The sequence below is a fragment of the Palaemon carinicauda genome, chromosome 38 (genome assembly GCF_036898095.1).
Source record: "Palaemon carinicauda isolate YSFRI2023 chromosome 38, ASM3689809v2, whole genome shotgun sequence".
Classification (NCBI taxonomy): Eukaryota; Metazoa; Arthropoda; class Malacostraca; order Decapoda; family Palaemonidae; genus Palaemon; species Palaemon carinicauda.
Window position 1 is genome coordinate 7,007,528 of NC_090762.1, and position 27,500 is coordinate 7,035,027.

Sequence of the window (27,500 nt, forward strand, 5' to 3'; positions counted from 1 at the left end):
CCTTTACGTAATTCTGAGTGAACAGGAACAAGATGACTGGAGAGGCTGAAAGAATGGGCAACCATATGCTCTTACCAATCTTTGTCACGAAAAAAATATGAAAGGATAAATTTAAAAATTAATGTTTCTTTTTATATTCATTAAACGATACCAAATGCACTTTCCTAACTCTGTCACGAAGAAAATATGAAAGGAAAAATTTAAAAATTAATGTTTCTTTTTATATTCATTAAACGATACCAAATGCACTTTCCTAACTCTGTCACGAAGAAAATATGAAAGGATAAATTTAAAAATTAATGTTTCTTTTCATATTCACTAAACGATACCATATGCACTTTCCTAACTCTGTCACGAAGAAAATATGAAATGGGAAATATAAAAAGGAAAGAATGATTATCTTTTTAATTCTATTTTTATTGGACGATATCAATCATTACTTTTTTGCCTGATTATAAAATTTCTAACTATTCCTAATTTCAAACTCGTAATTAAACCAATATCAATTCATGAAATAAATACACATATTTCTCTCTCTCTCTCTCTCTCTCTCTCTCTCTCCTCTCTCTCTCTCTCTCTCTCCTCTCTCTCTCTCTCTCTCTCTTTGTTCGTTTCAATCTGCACCTGTTCACCTGAGTCTGAATAATGAGGGGACGTACTTCACAGGAAGGGAACAAAGTAACAAACAAATTAGGCTATCGAACGGATGAGGGGAGATTAATATCCTCCGGGCAAAAAGGGCATCCGAGGAGAGTGATCATGGACCTGATTTTAAAATTCTGCTTTGGGAAAGTTTGAGATCGTTATTTGAGAGAGAGAGAGAGAGAGAGAGAGAGAGAGAGAGAGAGAGAGAGAGAGAGAGAGAGAGAGAGAGAGAGGGAGAGAATTAATATCCATTGTATTGGATTTATCAATCTGTTTTATTAACTGACATAGACTAACTGTTTTCATTTCAAAGTGAGTATCTTGAAATCATTAAATTAAAAAATTAGATATTTTTTTATAAATCCTTAGCTTTTGAATATTTCATATAAATAAAAAATCTAATATATTTGACCAAATCTTTTGCACCACTATTTAAAATCTAAGACAAAAGATCTTGCTTGTCAATGATTTCTCGCATGACACATTGATCAAAACATACATATGACTCATTAATAAGATTACCGTTAAAACATTAGTCGAGTTCCAGATATTAACGTAATCTACATACAATAATAATACCAATTCCCTAATGTCGTATGGGGGTCTGCCCCTCTCTTTTGTTCTTCTCCTGTGCTTCTCTTTCTCCCTATTTCCTTGGTCTTTCCCGTCCCGAGTGCCTGCCTCTGGGCTGTGAACTGGATTGTGTCCAGGGGTGCTCTTCCTTTCCCCATGTACCCCGCTTCCCTATTTTTATTATTATTATTATTAATCTATATAAGGTTCTACTGTCAATGGCATAACAGGACAACGTTATCCCTATGGTTTAACTTATACGTGTTGAGTGAAGCCATGCACACATAACTAAATACAACAACAAATGCAGCTGTTTTTAGTCCACTGCAAGACACAGGGCTCAGGCACGTCCTTATTCATGGTTGGGGTTTGGCCAGTTTTCCTCACCCCGCTGGCCGGTACGGATTGGTGATGGTGGCACAATTTAAGCTGATACCTCACAGCAAACCAACCTAGTATGAGTGGCCTTGACTAGTAAAGCTTTACTGAGAGTGATACATAAACCTTTTCACCACGTTAAGGTATCCCACTTATAAAGGGTAATTAAACACACATATATATGTGTGTCTGTATATATATATATATATATAATATAATATATATATATATATATATATACACACACACACACACACACACACATATATATATATATATATATATATATGTCTTAGAAGAATTTACTGAGATTCTATCATAAACTGGCGTTACTAGCGACGATGAACTTAGGATTATCTCATGTGAATAGTTCATTGTCCTGTGCCATTAAAGCAATAAATTCTTTCTTGATATTTTATACAGAAAAGAACTCAAAGATTAATATTCATATGGAATAAAGTTTCTCAAGCACATTCTTAACCTTGCAAAGCAATTCATCTAAGTCAAATAAAGTACATTGCTTTGGCATTTGAATCTCAGGGGGCGACACAGCGCAAGGACTCGGTATAATTCCACCAGTGCCATGACGTATAAAAATGAAGAGAAGCAATTTCATTCACGTGCAATAAGTTGAGAAAGCAAAGACTTAAAACTAAAATATATTACTCTAGTCTGGAAGCTGACAGACGGACATGTCTTATAAGTCTATGAGAAAGTATTTATTAAAGTTCTGCTGAGGGATTTATAAAAGACATGATATATTATAATAGCGTTTAGAGTGCACTAATATCATCGCTGATGAATAGCAAATCATCAAATATGTAACATTTTGAAATTCTATTGCTAAAAATAGTAGACGGATGATGGAGGAAACGTAGGCTGCCAAATGCTGCCATGTCTCCAGACTCCACTCCTCTTCAAGATCATACACACACACACACACACACACACACACACATATATATATATATATATATATATATGTGTGTGTGTGTGTGTGTGTGTGTGTGCGCGCGCGCGCACGCGTGATTGTGTTTGTATACATATACTGTATATACTGGATGTTCATTACTTTTTAATGTGCAAATAATAATTGATATGAAATTTCTATAATTAATGCTGATAGTTACACGAGTGCTATACCTTCATTTTTAGGGGAGGTCAAGTTAAATATATTTGTCATTATTTATAACTTTGCTATCCTGAGTCTAAGTATCTTAAATAAACTTTTATGCTAAATATAATAAACAATTGAAAGTGGGTTTATTGCTCTCTATTTATTTTTTTCTAATTTATTTTGCACTGCATTTATTACTAGGTCTGAGTTCCGATGCTTCTAGTATTCAAGGTAATAAGGAAATTTCTTGACACGAGACAGGGAATTTAAAGTCGTCCATCAAACTACTTATCAAATTTACGAGACTTTTATATGATTTTCAAATAATTCTTAGGTTTTCAGGAAAAGTATCTTTCAATTCTTAAAATGACTAACATTAAAGACACGGAAAATGTAATTCACAATTATAAAACAATATACATTTAAAAGAAATGTTTAGAAAAAAATGTAAAGTCCTGAATAATGCAGAGTAAACAAAAGAGAAAACTATGTTACCTTGAAATGAGAAAAAACCATGTGAAGTTTATCTAAACGTTCAAGTGTTATTTGAAATAATGTTCTCCTTCAGAAACATTTAGAATATTGATACAAGTTTGAGCAATATACAGAATATACTTGTTCATTATCATTCTAATCACACGTAACTAATTTCTTTCTTTACGAAGCTTAAGGGTACACATCCTTATGTTTAGATTAATTGTTTATAGGTGACCTTCTTACAGCAGGGAGACAGAAAGTTTACTGGTGAGCATTGCTCGGAAAAAAAAAAATCCCTTCAAATTCTAGAATTAAAACCATTTTCTGGAAATCATTTTAACGTTCTTAACTTGAATATTCTAATAATCGTTTCTTATAATTTCAAGCAATATAAACCACTTTTAAGACTTTATTTAAAAAACTTAAACCAAATTAAATTTTCAAGATTGTAATCTAACAACTCAGATCCAAAAACCATTTAGAAATCTAATTCTAAGTTCCAGGGAAAAAACTTTCGAAACAGTAGTCTTAAACTTAAGATCAGAGGCCTTTTCGAGACTATTATAACGTTCCAAAGCAATTAATTTTTTTTTTTTTTTTTTTTTTAAATGAAATCTTATCAGAACATTCCATTATGCTCGACCTTTACTTACACAACATATATAGCCGCCAAGAGGAAAGTTGCCACCGAACAACTATGGTGCAGTAGTTAACCCCTTAAACAAAAATTGTTTGCTAAGCTCAGCGTTGTTAGGTGTATGAGGATAGGGGAGAATGTTGAAAGAATAGGCCAGACTATTCGGTGTATGTGTGGGCAAAGGAAAACTAAGCCGTAACCAGAGACAGGGATCCAATGTAATTCTGCCTGGCCAGTCAAAGAAGCCAATAACTCTCTAGTGGCAAAATAAGAAACCAAATGCAAAAGAATTGTCAATAGTTAGAAGCAATTTTTGTATGATGCTTTTTACATAATGGGAAACAGCTAAAAAAACTGTAAAAAGTCAAGATAATGAAACACATACTGTGGAAATGAGGTCGTTAACATTACTTCCTTTCCATCATTATACATTAAATTTAAAAATCTTCACCTATATAAAAAATATCTAAGGATCTGAAAAAATCTAAACTTGAAGTAGAAGATTATTACGAAGACGGATATCAATCATTACGGGCAAAGGAAAAACGTAACAATAAAAGAGTAATTGCAGGTGAATTCTATAGCTCTAATGAGCGATAACAGGCTCTGTCAGTCTTTCACTCAAAAGACTTTTCGAGGCTAAATCACTATAGGGAGACGTAGGAGAGGGATTATCAGTAAGACGAAATTATGAAGATATTCTCAATTGACTGAATATGAGCGAACTAGTTTTACGCGACCCGTCAAAAATGACGGTAGGCTACCTCTCGGGGTATCCCTTCTCACCAGGGTATGACTGCCACCTCTCCTCTCTACCTGAGGGACGGGGAGAGATCGTGTCCATATACGTCTGGCAATGCCGCTGAGCGTGACGGGAAAGAAATTATATATATATATATATATATATATATATATATATATATATATATATATATATATATATATATATACTATATATACACACAGACATATATATATCTATATATATATGTATATATATATATATATATATATATATATATATATAGAGAGAGAGAGAGAGAGAGAGAGAGAGAGAGAGAGAGAGAGAGAGAGAGAGTATATGTATATGTATATGTATATATATATATATATACACATCCAGACAATTGCTCTTTATTTTATAAGGGAGATAGATATTCTCCATTCGTGAAAATCTAACGGCAACAGTGTGTGAAATATGGAAAAGTTGGTAAGAGTTGACGTTGGAGAAAGCAGATCAGTGTTTTTAAATAACTTAGCCTTTAGTGGTTTCAAATAGTTTAATCTTCCCTGTTTTCAAATAGTTCAATCTTCCCTGTTTTCAAATAGTTCAATTTTGCCTGTTTTCAAATAGTTCAATCTTCCCTGTTTTCAAATAGTTCAATCTTCCCTGTTTTCAAATAGTTCAATTTTCCCTGTTTTCAAATAGTTCAATCTTCCCTGTTTTCAAATAGTTCAATCTTCCCTGTTTTCAAATAGTTCAATTTTCCCTGTTTTCAAATACTGTGTTTCAATCTTCCCTGTTTTCAAATAGTTCAATCTTCCCTGTTTTCAAATAGTTTAGTCATGAAAAAAGAGTTGGAGAAAATTAGTTTAGGAAAACATTTAATCTAAAATTGTTAAGAGCAATCTAGGATATGACGGATAGATGCATTACAAGAAATATCTACGAGGAAGGTCTCAATATATAAGAACAAAAAAGTATCCATGACAGAAAGAAATGGTTATCAAATGGGTACATATACGGTTCGTAAGCTTCCAATGTATGTACTTGAAGGGTTTAAAATTGCATAAGAAGAAAGGTTCATTCATGATTGAGCAAACGATATGTGGGTGTGGTTATAAATTCTTGCTATGGAAAATCGCACTATGCTTGTAGATATACATGCATACACACAAATAAATAATATGTATATATATATATACACACACACACACACACATATATATATATATATATATATATATATATATATATATATGTATATATATATACACACACGCATATATATATATATATATATATACACGCACACGCATGTATATATATACATAAGGATGAAAAACAACACGATATCGTGCTCAAATAGCCTCTGGTGGCATGATTGCCTTTCATTTGAATAGACTACGGTTCGAGCCCAGTATAAGTTAGAAAATTGTATATATATATATATATATATATATATATATATATATATATATATTTGTATATATATATATATATATATATATATATAATCGAAAGTAGAATATATATATATATATATATATATATATATATATATATAATCGAAAGTAGATAACAGCATCTACTCACCAGAGGGAGTCTCCGTATAAAAACCGGGCAACACAAACAATACAAGGCTGATTACAGGAAACAACCATTGTGCCTCAACTGACTCGAGAAACTCACCCTATACCTTATAAGTTATTCGACTGCGATGAATAGCAACGGGGCAGAGAGGGGAACAGAGTAACAACCTCGCCCCTAAAAACAATCCCTGAAAATTTAATTCGCCCAGAGTCATATTAATCAAAAGACTTCCCAAAGGTAAAAGATAAGAATCTCTCTCTCTCTCTCTCTCTCTCTCTCTCTCTCTCTCTCTCTCTCTCTCTCTCTCTCTCTCTCCAAAGGTAAAAGATAATAATCTCTCTCTCCAAAGGTAAAAGATAAGAATCTCTCTCTCTCTCTCTCTCTCTCTCTCTCTCTCTCTCTCTCTCCAAAGGTAAAAGATAAGAATCTCTCTCTCTCCAAAGGTAAAAGATAAGAATCTCTCTCTCTCCAAAGGTAAAAGATAAGAATCTCTCTCTCTCTCTCTCTCTCTCTCTCTCTCTCTCTCTCTCTCTCTCTCTCTCTCTCTCTCTCCACTTTTAGTTATTTCAACCAATTCCAAGAATTAATATTTTATTTCCAACAGCGGTGAAATTTTATAACACTAAATATATAATAAAAACATCTTGATATATTCATTTGAGTCTTATCATACAAAACAATGAAATAGCCTATTTTCATTCGCATCTCCCATGACATCCAGAGACTGCAATTGGGTCACTCCATGCTTAAGGTTTAAAGGTCACTCATGAATGGCATAGGCAAGCTAGCAGCACAAAGGCCCTACAGACTCACCAGATATTCATACGTTTAGCGCCCAAGCCCCCGCCCCCATGCTAGGACCAGGCTGGGCCAGGCAATGGATTCTGATGATTTGATTCACCAGGTAGACCTATAGAATCCCCCAAACCATCATCCTTAGCTCATAGGGATGGTGAGGTTGCAGACACTACAAAAAACTATCGAGCTTAAGCGTGACTCGAACCCCAGACCGGCAGATCGCCAGACGGGAGCGTTTCCAATAGCCCACGATAACCCTTCTTAGACTTTATTGTCTATAAATATATTTATAGTCCATATATTTATAGTTTTTGACGGATCACGTACACTATTTTAGTACAATACCTAAATCTACAAGATAATCCAAAACGAAAAATAGAAAACCAAAGATATTTACGCGAAATCTTTAACAGTGGAACCTATAGTCAATTTATTTTAGCGAGGCAGATTTGCACCGACTCGCAGCGGTGCCCTTTTAGCTCGGAAAAGTTTCCTGATCGCTGATTGGTTCTTTTAGCGAGGCATATTTGCACCGACTCGCAGCGGTGCCCTTTTAGCTCGGAAAAGTTTCCTGATCGCTGATTGGTTCTTTTAGCGAGGCATATTTGCACCGACTCGCAGCGGTGCCCTTTTAGCTCGGAAAAGTTTCCTGATCGCTGATTGGTTCTTTTAGCGAGGCATATTTGCACCGACTCGCAGCGGTGCCCTTTTAGCTCGGAAAAGTTTCCGTATCGCTGATTGGTTGGACAAGATAATTCTAACCAATCAGCGATCAGATAACTTTTCCGAGCTAAAAGGGCACCGCCGCGAGTCGGTGCAAATATGCATCGCCAAAAGAAATGGACTATAGTTCTATTATATTTCAAAGGAAAGAATACGTCCACGTTCTCCCTCTTTCCCTGTCGAAACAAATACTCTATAGAATTGTTCACCTATCGTCTAGTCGGCGGCCACATTCCCCCTTTGATTTCCTCAAGTCTTTCACTCGCTGCCCTTTAATCTTCATGAGCTGACACAATGCCAGAAATCTCACCTTGCTCTCTTTGCCTGAAATATTTCTACCCCCTTTTTTTTTTTAATCTTCTGATAATTAAACTTTAAACAAGCTAAATTCATAGTAACTTCTAATGATGGTAAAAGGTACATACCTCTTCTGTAACTGGTCAGTGACTATGAGAATCCTTCAAATGTCTTTTTTCCCTAATAAATGGCCATCTAATATATGAATAATACAAACACGTGCAGAAGCGAGCAAACAAGTACACACACATACATACATATCCATATACATATATATATATATATATATATATATATATATATATATATATATATATATATATATATATATATATATATATATATATATATATATATATTCATCATCATCATCATCATCTCCTCCTACGCCTATTGACGTAAAGGACCTCGGTTTGATCTCGCCAGTCGTCTCTATATCTATCTATATATACATATATATGTATATACATATATATATATATATATATATATGTATGTATATATATATATATATATATATATATATATATATATATATATATATACATGTAACATAGCCCCTTTCCACCTAGAAAGAGTGCCTAACATTCCCGTTTTCAGCTTATCTTTCGGAATCAGGTGGCTAACCACATATCCATCAAAATCATAGCTGACATTACTGCAGCTCAGATAAATAATTAAGTAAACATGTGTCAGCCAATCCGTTTCGTTTAGGTTTCAACGTTAGGTCCTTTCACTGAAGATTATCAAAACCGCTAGGTAAGAAAAGTCGTGTGTTTGTATATATATATATATATATATATATATATATATATATATATATATATATATATATATATATATATATACGCACACACTTATATACACCTTTATACATACATATATATCATAAACATAAAATAAATATACATTGATATAAAGACAGAATATATATATATATATATATATATATATATATATAGAGAGAGAGAGAGAGAGAGAGAGAGAGAGAGAGAGAGAGAGAGAGAGAGAGAGAGAGAGAGAGAGAGAGAGAGAGAGAGGTAAGGAATGTAGTTCATGGTATTTTACCATAAAACTCCCACATGTGCAAGTTTTGAAAATCCACTCAAAGTCTAAAGAGGGATCACGGGTGACCGTAGCCTAGTAGTTCGATTCTTGGCTAGGCGATTTTTGGGATACCATTAGATCTCTGATGGTCGAGCGTAAATGGGAATATTTTCATTACGAAAGGTTGACATGGAATAGTAGAACTCTTAATGTCTTTTGAACACCTACGTGCTTTAGGCCTCGACCACACTAGCCACTCTGTGGCACCACAAGTGGCCGCACAAAGTTGCGCGCCAGAGCACACTAGCCACTTTTTAGAGCCACATGTGGCGACCACATTAGGTTATGTTTTGAATACCCGGCCACATGTGGTCACCACACCGATATCACTACATCTGATTAGCAGCCACATGTGGTCGCCAGATGTCACTACTGTGCTCTCAGCCAGCCACAAAACGCTGCCACAAAATGCGCTGTTTGTGGCGGGGACAGCTTACCACAGTCGCAAGCCACAGACACAAGTGTAATCGGCAAAGCTTGAAAACAATGGGAACCTATGGGAGAAAATATCCCCGCCACAAAACGCAGCCACTTGTGGCTCTACAAAGTCGCCAGTGTGCTTAGGCCCTTAAAAGTCCATCCCGCTTTACTGAAAGTTTCTAGTAAAAAATCTCCCAATTTTATTCAGTTTACTTCTATTACTCCTGGCAAACATTAGCACAGCGTAAGTAATACAGCACTAAGATTAAGTATACAAACAATTGAAATATTTAAAAAATTTAAGTTAATTCCCTTGAAGTAAGTTACTCAATGAGTTAGTGTAAGAAACGTAATAACCAGATGATTTCATTCCCTTGAAAAAGATTGGAATAGAAATAAAATTCTTTAAATCATAAGTAAATATAAAAGATAAAACCCCAAACGCAAGATATAATATGCACCTATATGTATACAAATCAAATCAATCATTCAAATGACATGGCATGCGCAGTATGCAATCCAAACCCCTGTTCAGACAAGCTCCTTTATTTCATGTAGATCTTCATCAGTTCCATATCACAAGTAAGACATTAATTCATCCTTAAACATTAATCATCTATTCTTCTCTAGGGAAGCATGCAGGATTCCACTGAAAGCCCCCACCCCCTCCAACCACAAAGATATATATATATATATATATATATATATATATATATATATATATATATATATATATATATATATATATATATATATACATATCAGACAAATGAAGAAAAATACACTCGGGCATACTTCTCTATCTGGTTTCTCTTCCTCTTGTTCTGTTGAAGTTTTAATAGTTTAAATAGGAAATATTTATTTTAATATTGTCACTATTCCTAAAATATTTTATTTTTCCTTATTTCCTTTCCTCACTGGGCTATTTTCCCTGTTGGAGCCCCTGGGCTTATAGCATCCTGCTTTTCCAACTAGGGTTGTAGCTTAGCATTTAATAATAATAATAATAATAAAAGGAAAATACTATGTTATTTGCATCACAACATGAGATCCTGTTTCATTCTATCGTTTCATCGAAAACAGACTTGGGTTAATAAAAAAAAAAAAAATCTTTAAATTTAATCAAGCTGTGGAATTTTATTTACAATTGAATTTCCTAATTATAATATCTTAAAAAAAACCTTTGACGTAATTTAACATTTAGTTTGCGGTAGCAACGGGGCTATTACAAAATTGTGCCAATTATTTAGCACCTGAAATAAGTCAAGATTTTAGAATAGCTAGTGAAGCCCAAAAATGGTCTTTCAGAAATGACGAACACCAGCTGATATAAAATGGTCTTTCTTCCTTCCAGTTCATGAAACACAAAACTCGAATTGTAGTGCTTTAATGAATCAAGTGCCTCTTGGTGGAAATGCAAATGCTTTCGCTGGGTATTGGGTTAAGTAGGAATTAAGTAAGCAATAAGGTCGCTTACGCTGGCTTTGTTTCTCTTGCGTATTATATTCTAAGGAAAAAAAATACTAACGAACTACATAATTAGAAACATTTCAAATAACTCTGAATCGAGTACAAAACTAGTAGCTATTGGTTTCAGTGTTACTTCCAAAGTAAAATAAAAGTTATTCTTACCACTGCCACTAATGATCACATTAGAATATTGCAAGAACGAATTCCCTTCGTCACGTGTACAGAGGGTTACAAATTAGCCCTGAAAAGCCAAGAGACTTCAAAAAGAACTTTACTCCCGGCCCCAAGAGCAGCAAGCACCAACAAGACCAGAATTTACCTGAGATGCTCAACTGGCAATAGGACCTTACACCCCGCATACAAAGAACGGCACCAAAAGAAAATTGCTTTCCACTAATCCTTCTCCTGAAGAGAGGGGAGAAGAGGCATTCAAAACATCCACTCCACATCAAGAGGCAACTTAAAACTTAAAAGAAAGGTGGATAAGTATAAACACGAGCGGTCTCATGCAAGCGAACGCAAAACTCACAGAACACAACTGTCAAAGTAGCAGGGAGTATGTTTATATATTTGACAACAGTGGGTATAATGTAATCGCCACAATGAACCAAGTGAACATATAGAAAAATATCTACTTTTCATAAGAAACTGATAATTACATTCCCAATTCAAGAAAATACATTTCGAGAATAACATTAGATAAGATTGTCTTAAGAAAAGTATTTCAAAGGAGATTTTGACATGAAGAAAAATGTAGAAATTACCTTATCTATCAAGCAGTAATAATAAGAGCATACAAATAAAGAAGCAATAAAATAATAAATAACGATATATGAAAAGTAAACAATTCCAAATTCATTAGCTGAAAAAATTCATAAAATTCCCCATATGAGTTTAGTTGAAATATCAGTGCAGAGATCCATAGAATTTGTGAATATATTGAAAAGATCAAATAAAAATTGAAAAAAAAAAAAGTTTAACTGATATCTAAAACCCACATATGTACTAGAACAAATAAAGTGATTGAATAAGAAATAAAGTAAATATATAGAGGTGTACAAAAAAATACGAATATATTCGGCCAAAAAAAAGTTAATAAAAGGAAGTGTAATGAAATAGGTGCAGAAAATCTGGAACCGAATAAGATACGATAATATCTTGCGTATATAAATCGTAAAATTACATATAATAATATAAATAAGAAGACGACGCCCAAACAAGATGGCAGGTGTTTTGGGTAATTTCATGAGACACTCCAGAGCCAGGTCGGAACTCCAGAGAAAAAGGGAAGCACTGAAGGCTGAAAGAGAGGTAAGTGGAATTTCTGTATGGCATACACCACCCTTTCCCTCTCCATTCACAAACTCAAATACACATAGAATACACATAGAATACACTAACACAGTGATTCTTAAACTGGGGGCACGCCCCCCTAGGGGGGTGCCAGGAGCTTTCAAGGGGGGCGCAAGTAGTTAAAATAGTAACAATGATAATAAAAATGTAGTAATTATGATGGCTTTTTTTTACAATACTACATAAATATGGATAAATCAATTACTAAGGAGGATGTGTAATATTTTTTTATGTGGTCATGATCCATGAATGATTGTATTAAGAGTAAAAATTATGTTTATTTCTGCAGTAATTTGTATTTTTTCTAGTATTTTCTATCAATGTAATAACTGTAATCTGTATAATGCAAAAACAGTTTGAAAAAAGATTATGATAAAATTTTGTTCATCATAATATATTTATTTTACCAATTTTCTATGAACAATGTTTATCTTATTGAAATAATACTTTCTACTCTGGCAGAAATTTCAAGGGTGGGGAGGGGGGCGGCATGGGATCTATGTTTAACGCAGAAGGGGGGCGCAAGGCAAAAAAGTTTAAGAACCACTGCACTAACACATCCCGTCCCCCCCCCCCCCCCAAATGACACCTTCCATAACTTGCCAACAGAAACAGAAAAGGCACCTATCCCCCCAGTCACAGAAAGACTACCAGCCACAGAAGTTCAGTAACTCACATCAGACCTAGAATAGACATAAATTCTCAGCTCTCCCACTGACCTAGAACAAGCCATGTTACATTCGCTGTAACTCCATAGATTTAGAAGAACCCCCTTTTTATCCTTCTCTTCTTCAGGTGTTTTTATTAGTTCTATGAATTTTACCAACGATATTTTATGGATTTTCTAATTCTCGTTGGGGTTTCCTTTCTTTTCTCTTTCCTCTGAATCCCCAGCTTTTTCTATCAATAGTTTTCATACAATTTTATTGTGCGCTCTACCTCGTTTTCATCTTCTGCTTCTTCTCCTCTAGCCTTCTCTTCCTATCTACTATTCATTATAAGTCGTTCAGTTTCCTGTTTGCAAAAATTTTCCATATCATTCTTTAAAACAAGAACTCCATTTTTTTTCGTTTTGTCGATTCAACTTAATTTTAAAAATTCATATAAACACAATGAGCTTTAAGGTTTTCGCATTATTATGTTGTCTAAAATATGTTTCTCTGAAATTTCAAATTTATTTTTCATCTTTAAAGCCAATTATTTATTAGCAACTTGTGGTGCCGCTTCTAGTGATACAATGTTCATTAAGAAGAGAGATTTTGCAATACACATGTCATTGACTTTTCTCGTGAACTAAATAGCCACATATAATCAAAATCTTATTTCATGAATCTATTAAATGATAAGCAGGAATAAGCAGTGAAAAGTCGTTCTCTTCATACCTAATACATTTCCTGATTCTATGAAATGAAAAGCAGGAATACGCAGAATGAAACGTCATTGAACGAGTATGCAATCTCCGGTTTTTAAATTTCTAATGATATACTATGTTGAAATTACAAGAGCAATATCTAAAACGACACAGAGCTCTCATACGCAATAATATTTCAAGACTTTCAAAATTCCTGAAACAATTCCTGAAACTTTAAATTCATTACTCTCCGAAACAACAAATACTCTTACAGCTGCTCTTGCCCCTACTGCCGATATTATGTCAACAACAATAATAATTTCATTAACCTTAGAAATGGCCGGGACAGGAAATACTTCCCTAACCTCTTTCCAACGTGGCCAATAACAACAGTGTAAGCGAAAGGATAAGCTTAAAAGGCTATTTTAGCTCAGCATAATATTCATCACAAAGCGATAGTAATTTTCATTCCAGCCAACTAAAACATGAGAATGCATACACTGGCCATGCTTCTTTTCAATTAAAACCCCAGCAAATAATAACTCGAGGTCAACGGTTCCTTGTTATGGCACCACTGAATGTCATCAACGCATATTGCGACTCTTGATTGCCTGCAATTTTATTACACTCTGCATCAAGTGTAGCCGTGCTTGCAATCACGACGAATGCACTGTTTGCTCTTTCAGCAACCGTGCAACACTCGGCAATATCCATCATGAATTGCTATCGGACGTATGCAATCCCGAGGCACATTTTCAGTTCGATACTTTTGCAACGTAGACGGGGCCTGCTTTTGATGTTTTATCCATTAAAAAGAAACATATAATTACAGTATTTGCAAGGCAATTATTATGGAATAAGGCCAACAAATAACTCCATTGGATCCAATCTCTTGATGAGATTCACTGCAGCTTGCATCCGTTCTCAACGCTTTGTGGATTCCCAATAATCTATTTTGAAACTTTTGCTCACCTCAACTCTATCAATTGAACAGCGTGCAGAATTATGAATTACTGCCGCCCTCGGCACATCCAAATTCTAATGATTTAGATATTTCACTTTGATCACCATCGGGATATTCAAATTCCAAAGCATGAAGACTGGAAAAAAAGTTACCTTTTTATCGGAATGGATTCGTGGATTTGGACCACATGGTCCAACATAAAGTCCTTCAGCAACTACGTACGACCTGGGGAAAACTTGGATTTGCACTATGAAGTATAAGTTAACAGACTGGAAGCCAAGATCGAAGAAAAGAGGCAGGGACGAAGGTAATGCTGAAAATTAAAGATATAGATATATATATCAAGAGCCGAAAAGATGCTGCAAAGACCAACGAGAGGTGAACTGAAGGCAATAACCCCCTCTGAGAATTGATCTACATCGTTGGTGGCTGGCTTAAATTAAGCTGGTCATAAGCCAGTAGGGGCTCACGCCAAAAGATGGCCCACAAGCAGACTAAAGAATGAAAGGGAGTAGGGGACCTGGCGAGGACCTCTGGATTCAGTGCAGTCAAAAGAGACTAAGGCCCCGGGTCTCTCCACCAAGATTGTCTTTCACAGTGCTATCTATTACCAACTGTGATATTTAACCTACATCATTGACTGATTGATTAGTTTAGAGTTCTCTGTTATCCTGACATCGAAGGTCATTGACGCCGATATCGTTATTATACATAGGGAATAAAAGGATATTCAATTTATAACCATAAAAGCGAAGATGTCTTTATGAAATTTAAATAGCTTTCATAAGATCTATTTCTGAAATAAATATAAAAATACCTCTGTCACAAGAGCTCGACATGGCCTTAGGATCATAACATTTTATAACTGAGATGAAAAGAGTATGCCTGTTTTTATTAAAACATTCATATTCATGATGGAGACGAAAAGTTTTAGTATATTTGGAATGAAAAATGGAAGTGTAGCTCAAAGAAACGATCTAGCCTTAACATGCCTCGAGGCTAAGTTAAAAACCCCATTACCTTCATAGAACTGTACATAATCTGTTGGTTGGTAGCGTCGCGGGCTTCTGTTTCAGAGGTTCCGAATTCGGTCCCCGCCAAGGACGCGAATACCGTGAGACCTTCTACCGGGGGGTTCTCCCCAGGGTGGTGCCTGGAAGGGAGGTTAGAGGGGACTAGTGATAGTCCCTGCTGGCTTATGGTAGACCCGAGGAGAATGATGTAGATCGTCTCAGTGGAGACCTAAAACCCGCAACTTTAACTTTTTTAACTTTTTAATAGTGGCAATCCGAAAAGTAAGCAGATAACGAGGCTATCCGATCCGAAAAAAAATATCCACAACAATACACACACAACCCCATTTACAGAAGTTGAAATGATATCATAGCCTGGCCTCAGATGGTTTGGGTAACTGAAGAAGAATGAAGAACGAAGTGGAGAAAACAGTATGATGCAGTGTTTAAGATGGGGGAGGGACCCTGAATGTGGGTGTAAGAAGCAGTCCCAATCATAGAAGTTTTAAGAACAGGGTGTCCACCTCCAAGTTCCGCTTTAAAAACATGAAAGTGGCCGTATTCTTCAGAGAAAATGTTGTTATTATTAGAGATAGATAAACATAAAAACAGTAAGCATACAATCTAGATCGGACGATAGGAAAAAAAAACACAGAGAAAAAACTAAAGATAAATGCAATTTGGGAATCCCTAAGTACGATAAAACCCATGCCTACATATATATAAAAGAAAAAAAAAATAATGGCAGAGATGACAATACCCAAAGGACCATACAAAAATTCGTGGCGGAATTCCCAAATAATCTTGAACCCCCTGGAACAGTAAGAGGACCTGATAAAGAGCTCTGGTTTGTGGAAATATGGGTAAATTATATAGCGAAACTATTAAGAATCAGCCATATCGCTACCTTGGGAATTCACCGACTGTTCATGGGAGCAAAAGTCCATGCTGGCAACACCAAACATTTTTAGAAATAGTCTCCATTCCTTTCCCACCAACCCTTTTTTTCCCCTTTTCTTTTTAGGGGAGGGATGAAGGGGGTATGGTATAATGGCTTGATAAGGCATATGCTTCTAGCCGCAATTGTTTTTTTTTTTTTCAAAACACATTATTTTCTTATAAAGGAGACCAAACCGAGAGAAGGAAAAGGCGTTTAAATCTGTCTCTAAAACTATCAAAAAAGGTAATTAACATGGCATGCATATTAATGAGTATACTCTATTCTTACAAGATGACCGTTGATATTAGCTTTCGTTTTAAACAAAATTTACTTATGATTACTTATGAATAGATTTTGACTACTATGCTAGAATTTGCATATGAAGGATGGTGGACGAACACTAGACAATACCATGGAATATCATAAGATCTTTTTATAGGCAATAAAACCCATACTAATAATTACATCTCATTGGTCACCTTATGTATACGCAATTAAAAGTTCCTGTATGTGAACTAAGCCTGCTTTTATTACTTTGTTTAATTTTCTGATCATTCAATACTTATTTCTAATAACGTTCCCTCTTCATACTATTAAGGGATAGAATCCGTTCTTTTTAACTCATGATGATCCATTTCATTTCTATCAGGCATGAGCCTAGTTTCATATTTCCAATGGCCTTCACATATAGGAATTTCACATTCCCTTTCAATTATATCTTTCGCTGTTTTTCCGTTAATTGTAATGGTTACTAACCTATAATTTTTTCTCATGCATTTCTTGCTTTTTTAACTGCAAGGCACTCCAAAAATGCTAAGGTTTTCGTTGCCAAAAAAAAAAAAAAAATAAATAAATAATAATAATTTTTTCAACGGTTTCTTTCATTTCCAATATGGTGGTAAAATGGACAGAGAAACAAGTAAAAAAACATAAGCATTTGAAGATTTACGCCCAACTTAGTAAAATATTCCGCTTAATTCAAAGGAAGCAATTACAAGAGTACTGTTTATCCTTTAATAACAATAAATAATAGCTTCCTGTTAATAAGTTAGCAACAGAGGTGACAAGTCCCCCTTCCACCAAAAAAAGTAAAATAAAGGAAATGGAAATAAAGAGATTTTATAAGCAATTTGCTGTCACTAAAAGTAGTTTAAATATTCGTAAAACTTTTCTTTTCAGTCATTATATTGAGGTATAATAAAAGTACAAATATTTTACAATGTAAATCATGAGAGGAAGTATAAAATTTAACACCAAACTTCATACGTACGACTCCAGGTTAACGTTTTGCTAAAACATGTTAACTTGACTTTTCCACAAAATTTAAAACCGCCTTATCTTTGAAGCAAATATTTATCTAACCAAAATAGAAATTAAGTATCCTTTAGTATAAAATTTAACACCAAACTTCATACGTACGACTCCAGGTTAACGTTTTGCTAAAACATGTTAACTCGACTTTTCCACAAAATTTAAAACCGCCTTATCTTTGAAGCAAATATTTATCTAACCTAAATAGAAATTAAGTATCCTTTAGTATAAAATTAACACCAAACTTCATACGTACGACTCCAGGTTAACGTTTTGCTAAAACATGTTAACTTGACTTTTCCACAAAATTTAAAACCGCCTTATCTTTGAACCAAATATTTATCTAACTAAAATAGAAAGGGAAGTATCCTTTCAGATCTATTAACAAAGGAAGGCATATCAGGGAAAGAATTACTTCTTTCTTTCATAGTTTTCCTGGTGGGATGACGTAACTGTAGGAGATAAGAGAGATAAAAACCTAATCGATCTGCTTATAATCCGGAGTTCTATCATGCGTGAGACGATTAGTATCTATTAATGTCGTTATGAGGGAGTCCTCATAGCATTACAGCTTTATTCGCTGAATGACACTTATTGAGGTCTAATTAGTGCAAAAAATATAACTTAGGAGAGAAAGTTCAGATTTCAGCCTTTCATTATGGGTAGAAATTTTTCCACCTTTTTCATCTACGCGATTAGGATCATTATAACATTCTTTTTTCAGATTTATGGGTTTTTCTTAAATACTAAAAATATCCTCCCAGCCTGACAATGGTCTCAACCGAGTTCAGCTGGTACTGCTAGGGTGCCACAGCCCACCCTCCACCGTTATCCACCACAGATGAAGCTTCATAATGCTGAATCCCCTACTGCTGCTACCTCCGCGGTCATCTAAGGCACCGGAGGAAGCAGCAGGGCCTACCGGAACTGCGTCACAATCGCTCATTCCTATTTCTAGCAAGCTCTCTTGCCTCTCTCACATCTATCCTCCTATCACCCAGAGCTTTCTTCACTCCTTCCATCCACCCAAACCTTGGCCTTCCTCTTGTACTTCTCCCATCAACTCTTGCAATCATCACCTTCTTTAGCAGACAGCCATTTTCCATTCTCTCAACATGGCCAAACCACCTCAACACATTCATATCCACTCTAGCTGCTAACTCATTTCTTACACCCGTTCTCACCCTCACCACTTCGTTCCTAACCCTATCTGGGAGGAACGTACAGAGTAGAGGTTCCCTTTTTGTTTTGTTTCATTTGTTGATGTCGGCTAACCCCGAAAATTGGGGGAAGTGCCTTGGTATATGTATGTACTAAAAATGTCAAATCAGTGGTTACAATTTATTACTGAAAATGCAAAGCAAAGCTCAGACAACCAAAACCATGAGATGAAAAATTGCAAAATACATTATTTTAATCATGAAATTATTTCTGACCTAAAATATCTTTTAAAACAAGATACATTTTAGGTTTACCTGAAGTTCTCTTTTATTACTCTTAAATGAAAAGAGTCTACGACGTGCTTTTACAATTGCATCTAAAGTTTCTAAGAGAAAGAAGGTAAACACCTTCGGAGATAAAAATTAGGAAAGAGAGAGAGAGAGAGAGAGAGAGAGAGAGAGAGAGAGAGAGAGAGAGAGAGAGAGAGAGAGAGAGAGAGAGAGAGAGAGAGACATGTTGGAATGATCATGTGGAGGCCCTAAGTGTCACACGACAGACATTGGCGGCATTAGCCAGTTGATTTAAAAAAAAAAAAGCTGTTGCATTTTAATCGCAAACAAGTTCTATATCATAGTTTAGCAAGAGTTTTACAATCAGGAAATGATATCATGAAAATAAAAACCCGTCTAATTCTATTCAGAGATCCTTGGACATTGCAAATAGTTTTTTTCCCTAATTCGTTAGGGCAGTCTTCACAATTTCTGATTTAATAAGTTTTGGGGCTAAATTCTTGAAACAATTCCCAGACCACATAATAAAAGCCAATAAAGAACAGAGAAAATTATTTTCAAGTCAAATCTGATAACAAACAAACCTTTCCAGACAGTGATTTTTCTCTCCCATGACCTTAAAGTTTCCAAGGAATTTCGTCTAGCGCAAAAGCACAAGCGAACAGACAAGAGGATTTAACTTCGATACTCAATATGTTTCGCAAGAGCCACACACAAAGAACGACACCAACTACGTCAGAGAAAAGCCAGTGCCTTCGAATCCTTCTCTGAAGTAGGGAGAAGAGGTATTGAGATTCTGCCGGACTCAAAGTCAAGAGGGAAATAAAAAGGGACGAGTACGAGGCACGTTCATAAAGCCCCAAAAAAGAGGAATATGACAGGGAGTGGTTTTATGTCAACGAAGCGAAAGCGTACGCAACGCAGCCGCGATAAATCGACGGGAAACTACTGTAGTTATACTCACGACAATAAAGTGGGCGTTACAGTAACTTGGGGAAATAAACAAGGCGGCGAAGGAAGTACTCGATATTCAAAGAGGACAAGAACAGATTCACAAACTAACGGAGGAGGATACATAAGAAAATATATCAACATTTGTATATTGCTGTACTTACAATACATTGATAGGCACTATTTATAATTTTTAAAGTCCTTGATTCAAAAGTAATGACCTGTTTACACAGGAAAGTATGAAGAATTACACCTACGACTAAATGTCATCATCAAAGGGTGGAGGTAAATAATTAACTTTGTATCAATGCATATGTTTTGATTAATTAGCAGAAAATTTGAACCAAATTTAAACCTACTATGAATAGAAATATTCATTAAAACATGAATAAACAAAAAAATGAGAATAAAATGACAAGTTACGATGCGAATAAAAAAGTAAAGAGAACTATAAAACATTCGTTAAATTAAAGACAAAAGGCTAAAATAAAAAAAAAAATCTACTATTGATAAAAATATAAAAATAAAACTAAATCGTTAAAAAATCATAAAACATGTATTTCCCAGTAAAATGAACACAAAAAGTCAATTTAAAACTAATCACTAAACAAAAGAAAATATAAAAAAAGATGACGAATGTTTGGGCCAATTTTATGAAGGACTCCACTCCATACGCCAGGTCAGATGAGGAAGGTGGCACTGAAGGTTCAATGAGACGTAAGTGGAACGTTTGCTTCAACCTAAATCCACTTTCTCATTCAATTACTCATTTAATTACGCCTTCACCTAGTCACCTGCTCAATCATTCCCACACTCTGCCGCCTTTTACGCTACGCAAATAAGACTCGATATAAAAGTTTTATTTCATGATCTTTTTCATTTCTCGTACTTTTGCACGTTTTTTTTTTTTTTTTTTTTTTTTTTTTTTAATTGCATGTTCCAGTCTAGTCTTGTTTTAGCTTTTTTATTTATATTACTCTCTTTCCTAATATGTCTATTCAAAATTTCAGGAATTAAACGTTTTAGGAATTTCATAATACAATAATAATAATAATAATAATAATAATAATAATGAAAATAATAATAATAGCTACAGTCAAAATTGAGTAGAAAATACTAATAAAAATAATAACAATAACAATAACAACTAATTAACATCAATAACCTTTGCAAAAAAATAACCAAAGTTGCAACACAATCGACCAAAAGCTTGCATTTGAATGAGAGCAGTATTTTCACATTGCAATTAACTCCTATAGATTAAGTTAAAAGAAATCAAAACAATCGGAAGAAAATTACCACAAAACGCGATCCAGAGCCACTTTCAATTCAATGGTTACTTTACATTCATACTTTATACTGATTACCATAAGGCACATAAGAGTACTTAGCAGAAAAAGATTTAAATTTTATTCCAATTTGGCCATTGTTTTTTTATCAAAAGGTTTATCATTTAAGCAGAACCATTACAAGAAATTATTATTATTATTATCATTGAATGCTAAGCTACAACCCTAGTTGGAAAAGCAGGATGCTATAAGCCCAGGGGCCCCAACGGGGAAAATAGCCCAGTGAGGAAAGGAAATAAGGAAAAATAAAATATTTTAAAATTAGTAGCAACATCAAAATAAATATTTCCTATATAAACTATAAAAACTTTAACAAAACAAGAGGAAGAGAAACTTGATAGAACAGTGTGCCCGAGTGTACCCTCAAGCAAGAGAACTCTAACCCAAGACAGTGGAAGACCATGGTACAGAGGCTATGGCACTACCCAAGACTAGAGAATATCAACAATACACTACACTTGTTAATTAAGATTTCGGTAATTACCACCGGCTGTAGGCTCAGGATTATGGAACAGCAGTGGTTTTATTACTTCCGGTTACGCAGCTGAAAAATTTGACACCGTTTATGGACCCATGTAATGAAAATTTCTACATCCTGTATGCAGATGTGTCAGATGTGTCAGAAAAATCATTTCATCGCCTATGCTCTCATGTTTGAAAAATGTTTACAGCATGTATGTTCATGTATGAAAAAAAAATTTATATCATGTATGCACCTGTATTAAAAAAATTACATCATGCATGCATCTGTGTCTGAAAAAATTTTTACATCATGTATGCACCTGTATCTGAAAAAAATGTTTATATCATGTATGCACCTGTTTTAAAAAAAAAATACATCATGTAAATGTTTAAAAAAGAAAAAAATTACATCATGTAAGCACCTGTATCAGAAAAAAAAAATGTTTACATATATAGGCACCTGCGTCTGAAAAAGGTTCATATAATGTATGCATCTGTCTGAAATATCTTTACATCATGTATGCACCTATGTCAGAAAACTGTTCATATAATGTATACACCTGTCTAACAATATTTACATCATATGAGGAAGATGTTTGGATCACGTATGCACCTATGTAAGGAAAATGGATCATGTATCCATAGAGTCTGGAAAATATTTACAGTAAACACAACCCCGTTTGGTTATTGTTTCTCCCATGTGTACACCTTCGCAGGTTTCCTCATTAAGGTTCACATGATATTTCGACTGATGTGAGATGATTTATTACCCAAGGAAGAATGAAATTAACATAGTTTGAGATGTATTGGATAGGGATGCAATTAATATACTGTATTTACGGTTTTGTTTGGATTAACTTGCATCATCTTTAAGCTTTTTCTTCTATCCAGGGCTACATTCTTACCACAAAAAAAAATATATATATATATATATATATATATATATATATATATATATATATATATATATATATATATATATGATGAACATTATGAGAAAAATATAATATTATAAAAATGCTAACACACGAATTCTTAATGCATTTAATGGGTAACAAAAACGTTGTTAAAGCATGAGAACTATATATTTTGACTACCGCTTACCATTAAAGTAAGTGTTCAAACTTGTGGATATTTCCAAGCCCCACTAATATCATAGAACACGAATAGATTACAGTGAAAATTTACAATTAAATGTGTAACTTTGTCCCTTGCTTCAGTTTGGACACTTACATCTAAGAATGACGTGTAATTACTATTCTTATTATTGATTACTCATATAAATAATTTATGAATTAGGTCTCTTATCACTATTGTATATCTGCAAATGATTCACCTGTCGGCTGCTAAAGCAAATCTTATGAAATATCGATACAAAAGTCATATTTTTCTTATACTTTATCTTTCCAAAATTATTAATAAAACCAGGTAACTGGCAGGATTAACTCTAGTAAATTAACCAGAAACCAAAGGAGAGTTATTCATAGTAAAGAATAAAAACCTTGTTGCTACAGAGAGAGAGAGAGAGAGAGAGAGAGAGAGAGAGAGAGAGAGAGAGAGAGAGAGAGAGAGAGAGAATCCAGGTCTACATGGCTACAAACTCGTGTTTTACGACCCGGCGTTGAGGCCCAGCAGACCATTCAATGCCCATGTGCAATTGAGGAAAACACCACAGCTGCAATATGAATTTATACTTACGAAGATTGGACCGCGAAACGGAAGAACCGAGGCGAGAACAGAGTTAGAGAAGTAGACCAAAATGTAGCCGAAGCAACGATACCCAACTACCGAACACCTGCAGTAAAACACATCAAAAAACTATTTTCGCAAAAAAAAAAAAAAAAAAAAAAAAAAAAAAAAAAAAAAAAAAAAAAAAATGAAATTGATTAAACAAAAGCAAAAAGCTAAGATAATAGCCCCCAATGACTCTTAAATCTCACAGGGATACGTTAAGCATTTTACAATGCAGCGCAGCATAAAGAACGAGGTCGTATTCTTAAAAGTAATTTGCATACCTGAAGTGATAATATTTCTCACGGGAAACGAAACCTATATTCTTTCATTATTATGCCTTCTAGTATAAATGTGGACAACGCACACAAGCTTTCATGACCGTATTATCTGAATAGGAAGGAGTAACCACATAAAATTCAGGCGCATAAACATGAAAAAATAGCTTCACTTAAAACTGCTAATCATTATTAAAGCAATTAAATTAAATCTGATTTACGTTTCAATAGTTCGTAAGTCATTTCATGTAATTACTATTATTAATACAGAAAAGCACACTTTTTTTTTTTTTTTTTTTTTTTGCGCTGATCAATAATGTTAATAATGAAGATATTCTCTGTAAATGCTGAAAAATTATATATCAGTTAAACTTACAAATACAGAACAACAATGATACGCATTTAAACTTCTACACAAATAAGTTTCAAGAAGCGTGAAATATATTGTTTGTATTATTTTCAATACAAAAATCCAATTAGATTTAAGAATAATCTACATATTGAGAATATTTCCCAATATAATCACGCCCAGCTACGGGGAAAATGCACTGAATTAGTGCCAGTTAGTGACTGGGGCCGGGGAGCACATTTTGCGCCGTAAAGAGAGTTTCTGGCTAAACAGAAAATATTTTAACAGACCTTGAAAACTATATAAATTCAATATGTACAAAATTACGAGACCATAAATTTCATCATCATCATCATTATTATTATTATTATTATTATTATTATTATTATTATTATTATTATTATTATTATTATTATTATCATCATATATATATATATATATATATATATATATATATGTATATTATAAGTCTGGTCTCGGTTTTAGTTTCATACCAAAGGGATTTGCGTTTTTCTGTATATCAATAAAAAAAAGGACAACTAGATTTGACTACAAAATGGACGTTGTTCAATAGAAACGCTTCTTATATTACTGCCCTTAAAAAATTAATAAGATCATTTCAAAGTTACAAGGATTATATTGTAAATGAATTTAAAAAGAGTTCTTCACTGTTCCTTTGGAGCAAATATAAGACCCCAAAACACACATAAATGCAGAGAATGTAAGATGAAATGTTTCAATATTGAGATCATTAAAATCTGAGATAAGATTTTCTAAATAATGGAAAAATTAACTCTGGATTTGACGAACACAAATGTATGTGAAATATACATGAAAGAGGATAGTTCATAAAACTCAGTTATCACACAAATAAAAAGCGAAGGTGGTTAAACATAAAACCTCAACATCAAGAAGCTGAGAAAAATAATAGAAAATGATACAGCCAAAACCACCGTAATAATAACAGGTCTAAGGAAATATTTCCATCTAGTGACCATATGTCTGTCGTTGAAATATAAAGATCAATCTCATGAGTATATTTTCCAAGGTAGATAATCAACTTTTACATATTACATCAAAATAAATATTTAACGGAAAAGTGCCGCAAATAATCAACTTTTATATATTACACCAAAATAAATATTTAACAGTAAAGTGTCGTAATCAACTTTTATATATTACATCAAAACAAATATTTAACGGAGTGTCGTAAATAATCAACTTTTATATATTACATCACAACAAATATTCAATCGAAAAGTATCGTAAATAATCAACTTTTATATATTACGTCACAACAAATATTCAATGGAAAAGTATCGTAAATAATCAACTTTTATATATTACATCAAAACAAATATTTAACGGAAAAGTGTCGCAAATAATCAACTTTTATATATAACACCAAAATAAATATTTAACGGAAAAGTGTCATAAATAATCAACTTTTATATATTACATCAAAACAAATATTTGACAGAAAAGCATCGCAAATAAACTTTTACAGATTACATCAAAACAAATATCTAACGGAAAAGTGTCGCAAATAATCAACTTTTACATATTACATCACAACAAATATTCAACGGAAAAGTATCGTAAATAATCAACTTTTACATATTACATCATAAATATTCAACGGAAAAGTATCGTAAATAATCAAATTTTACATTATTACATCAGAACAAATATCTAACGGAAAAGTGTCGCAAATAATCAACTATACATATTACATTAAAACAAATATTTAACGGGAGTGTCGTAAAAATCTCTGATTTATATGTAAAATTTCTTTGAATGCTTATGTTAAGAATGCACAATAAAACACACCTTGAAGAGGAACATACTTTTATAATGCAAAGAATGCAATCTCTCCCTTAAGACATCAAATATTCTGATATCATGGGAGTAATTTGCAATGCTCTTATCCCGATGTGATAGGCCCTATTCCCGTGAGTCAATGAAACGAGTAACCATGAACATCACACAGATTGAAATGAATATGCTTAAAAGCATTTCACGCATTGCCCCAATGCATCATTAAAGGTGATAGGCCGTAATATTACAACATTTGACTTTTTAATTTAACCGTTTACATAGAGAAGGAGCATGAGAGATACTCAAGCTTAACCAATCTTTTGCATACATTCAGCTACCTGAGAGAGAGAGAGAGAGAGAGAGAGAGAGAGAGAGAGAGAGAGAGATAATGGCTTACCTATAGTTTCCATTGAGAAAATTGGGGATAATGTTGCTAATCTCACATAGTGCTTCTATGGCGAGAACACATGTCTTTTCTTAGTTGTCATCTGTCCAGCAGATCCAATGCTGCATGATTCACTGATCAAACTAATGGGTACACACATGCACGCACACACACACACATATATATATATATATATATATATACATATATATATATATGTATATATATATATATATATATATATATAGTATATAATTAGGTATATATTCAACAATTCGTTGTACATCTTTATAGTTCCGCGTACTTGTTTGATTCTCTTATTCTTACCAGCCCTGAATTCACATGAAAAAAAAAAATCTTCCTTTTCTCATGGAATTCGAACTCACACACAAAGATAGGGTTACCGTAACCCATGCATGGAGGCTCAATACAATCTCACCGCACTAGTGTACATGCGTTTGAATCCCCAAATAAATTTAGTACCATCTTCGCTTGGTTTGCCTTCGGATGAACGGCTTCCAGTGGAAGTTCAATGTCTAAATGGTGGGTATTGAAAATGCACCCCTTTAGTGAATATGACCCGAAGGTTAAACTTAAATATACACATATTTAGTATATATACACGCACACACTTAAAATTGGACACATGCGTGAATGAAATTTCAAGATTTTGAAAGCCATCTGAGATACATTTCCTTTTTAAATGTAAACATATTTATATACTCTCATTGTTTAATGTATACAATGCGGACTACAAAAAAAATCTACATTTTCTCTTTGAAAATCTATATTTCTATGACTAAACGTTGTGCTTTGAAGAGGCGTTTTCTGTGTAATT

The 27,500-nt window shown here is 33.8% G+C and overlaps 1 protein-coding gene across 2 annotated transcripts in view; it reads left to right on the plus strand.

The window, feature by feature from the left end:
• The window catches only part of LOC137630409 (uncharacterized), a 448,259-nt gene that overhangs the window by 220,419 nt on the left and 200,340 nt on the right, over positions 1 to 27,500 (plus strand). Inside the window, exon 2 of one of the 2 annotated variants that reach the window (XM_068361861.1) lies at positions 10,841 to 12,267. The exons of the other annotated variant lie outside the window; for it this stretch is intronic. Within the exon in view, the coding sequence (XP_068217962.1) occupies positions 12,178 to 12,267 (90 nt within the window). The 5' untranslated portion in view covers positions 10,841 to 12,177. The remainder of the gene's footprint in view (positions 1 to 10,840; positions 12,268 to 27,500) is intronic. 2 annotated transcript variants of the gene reach the window in all.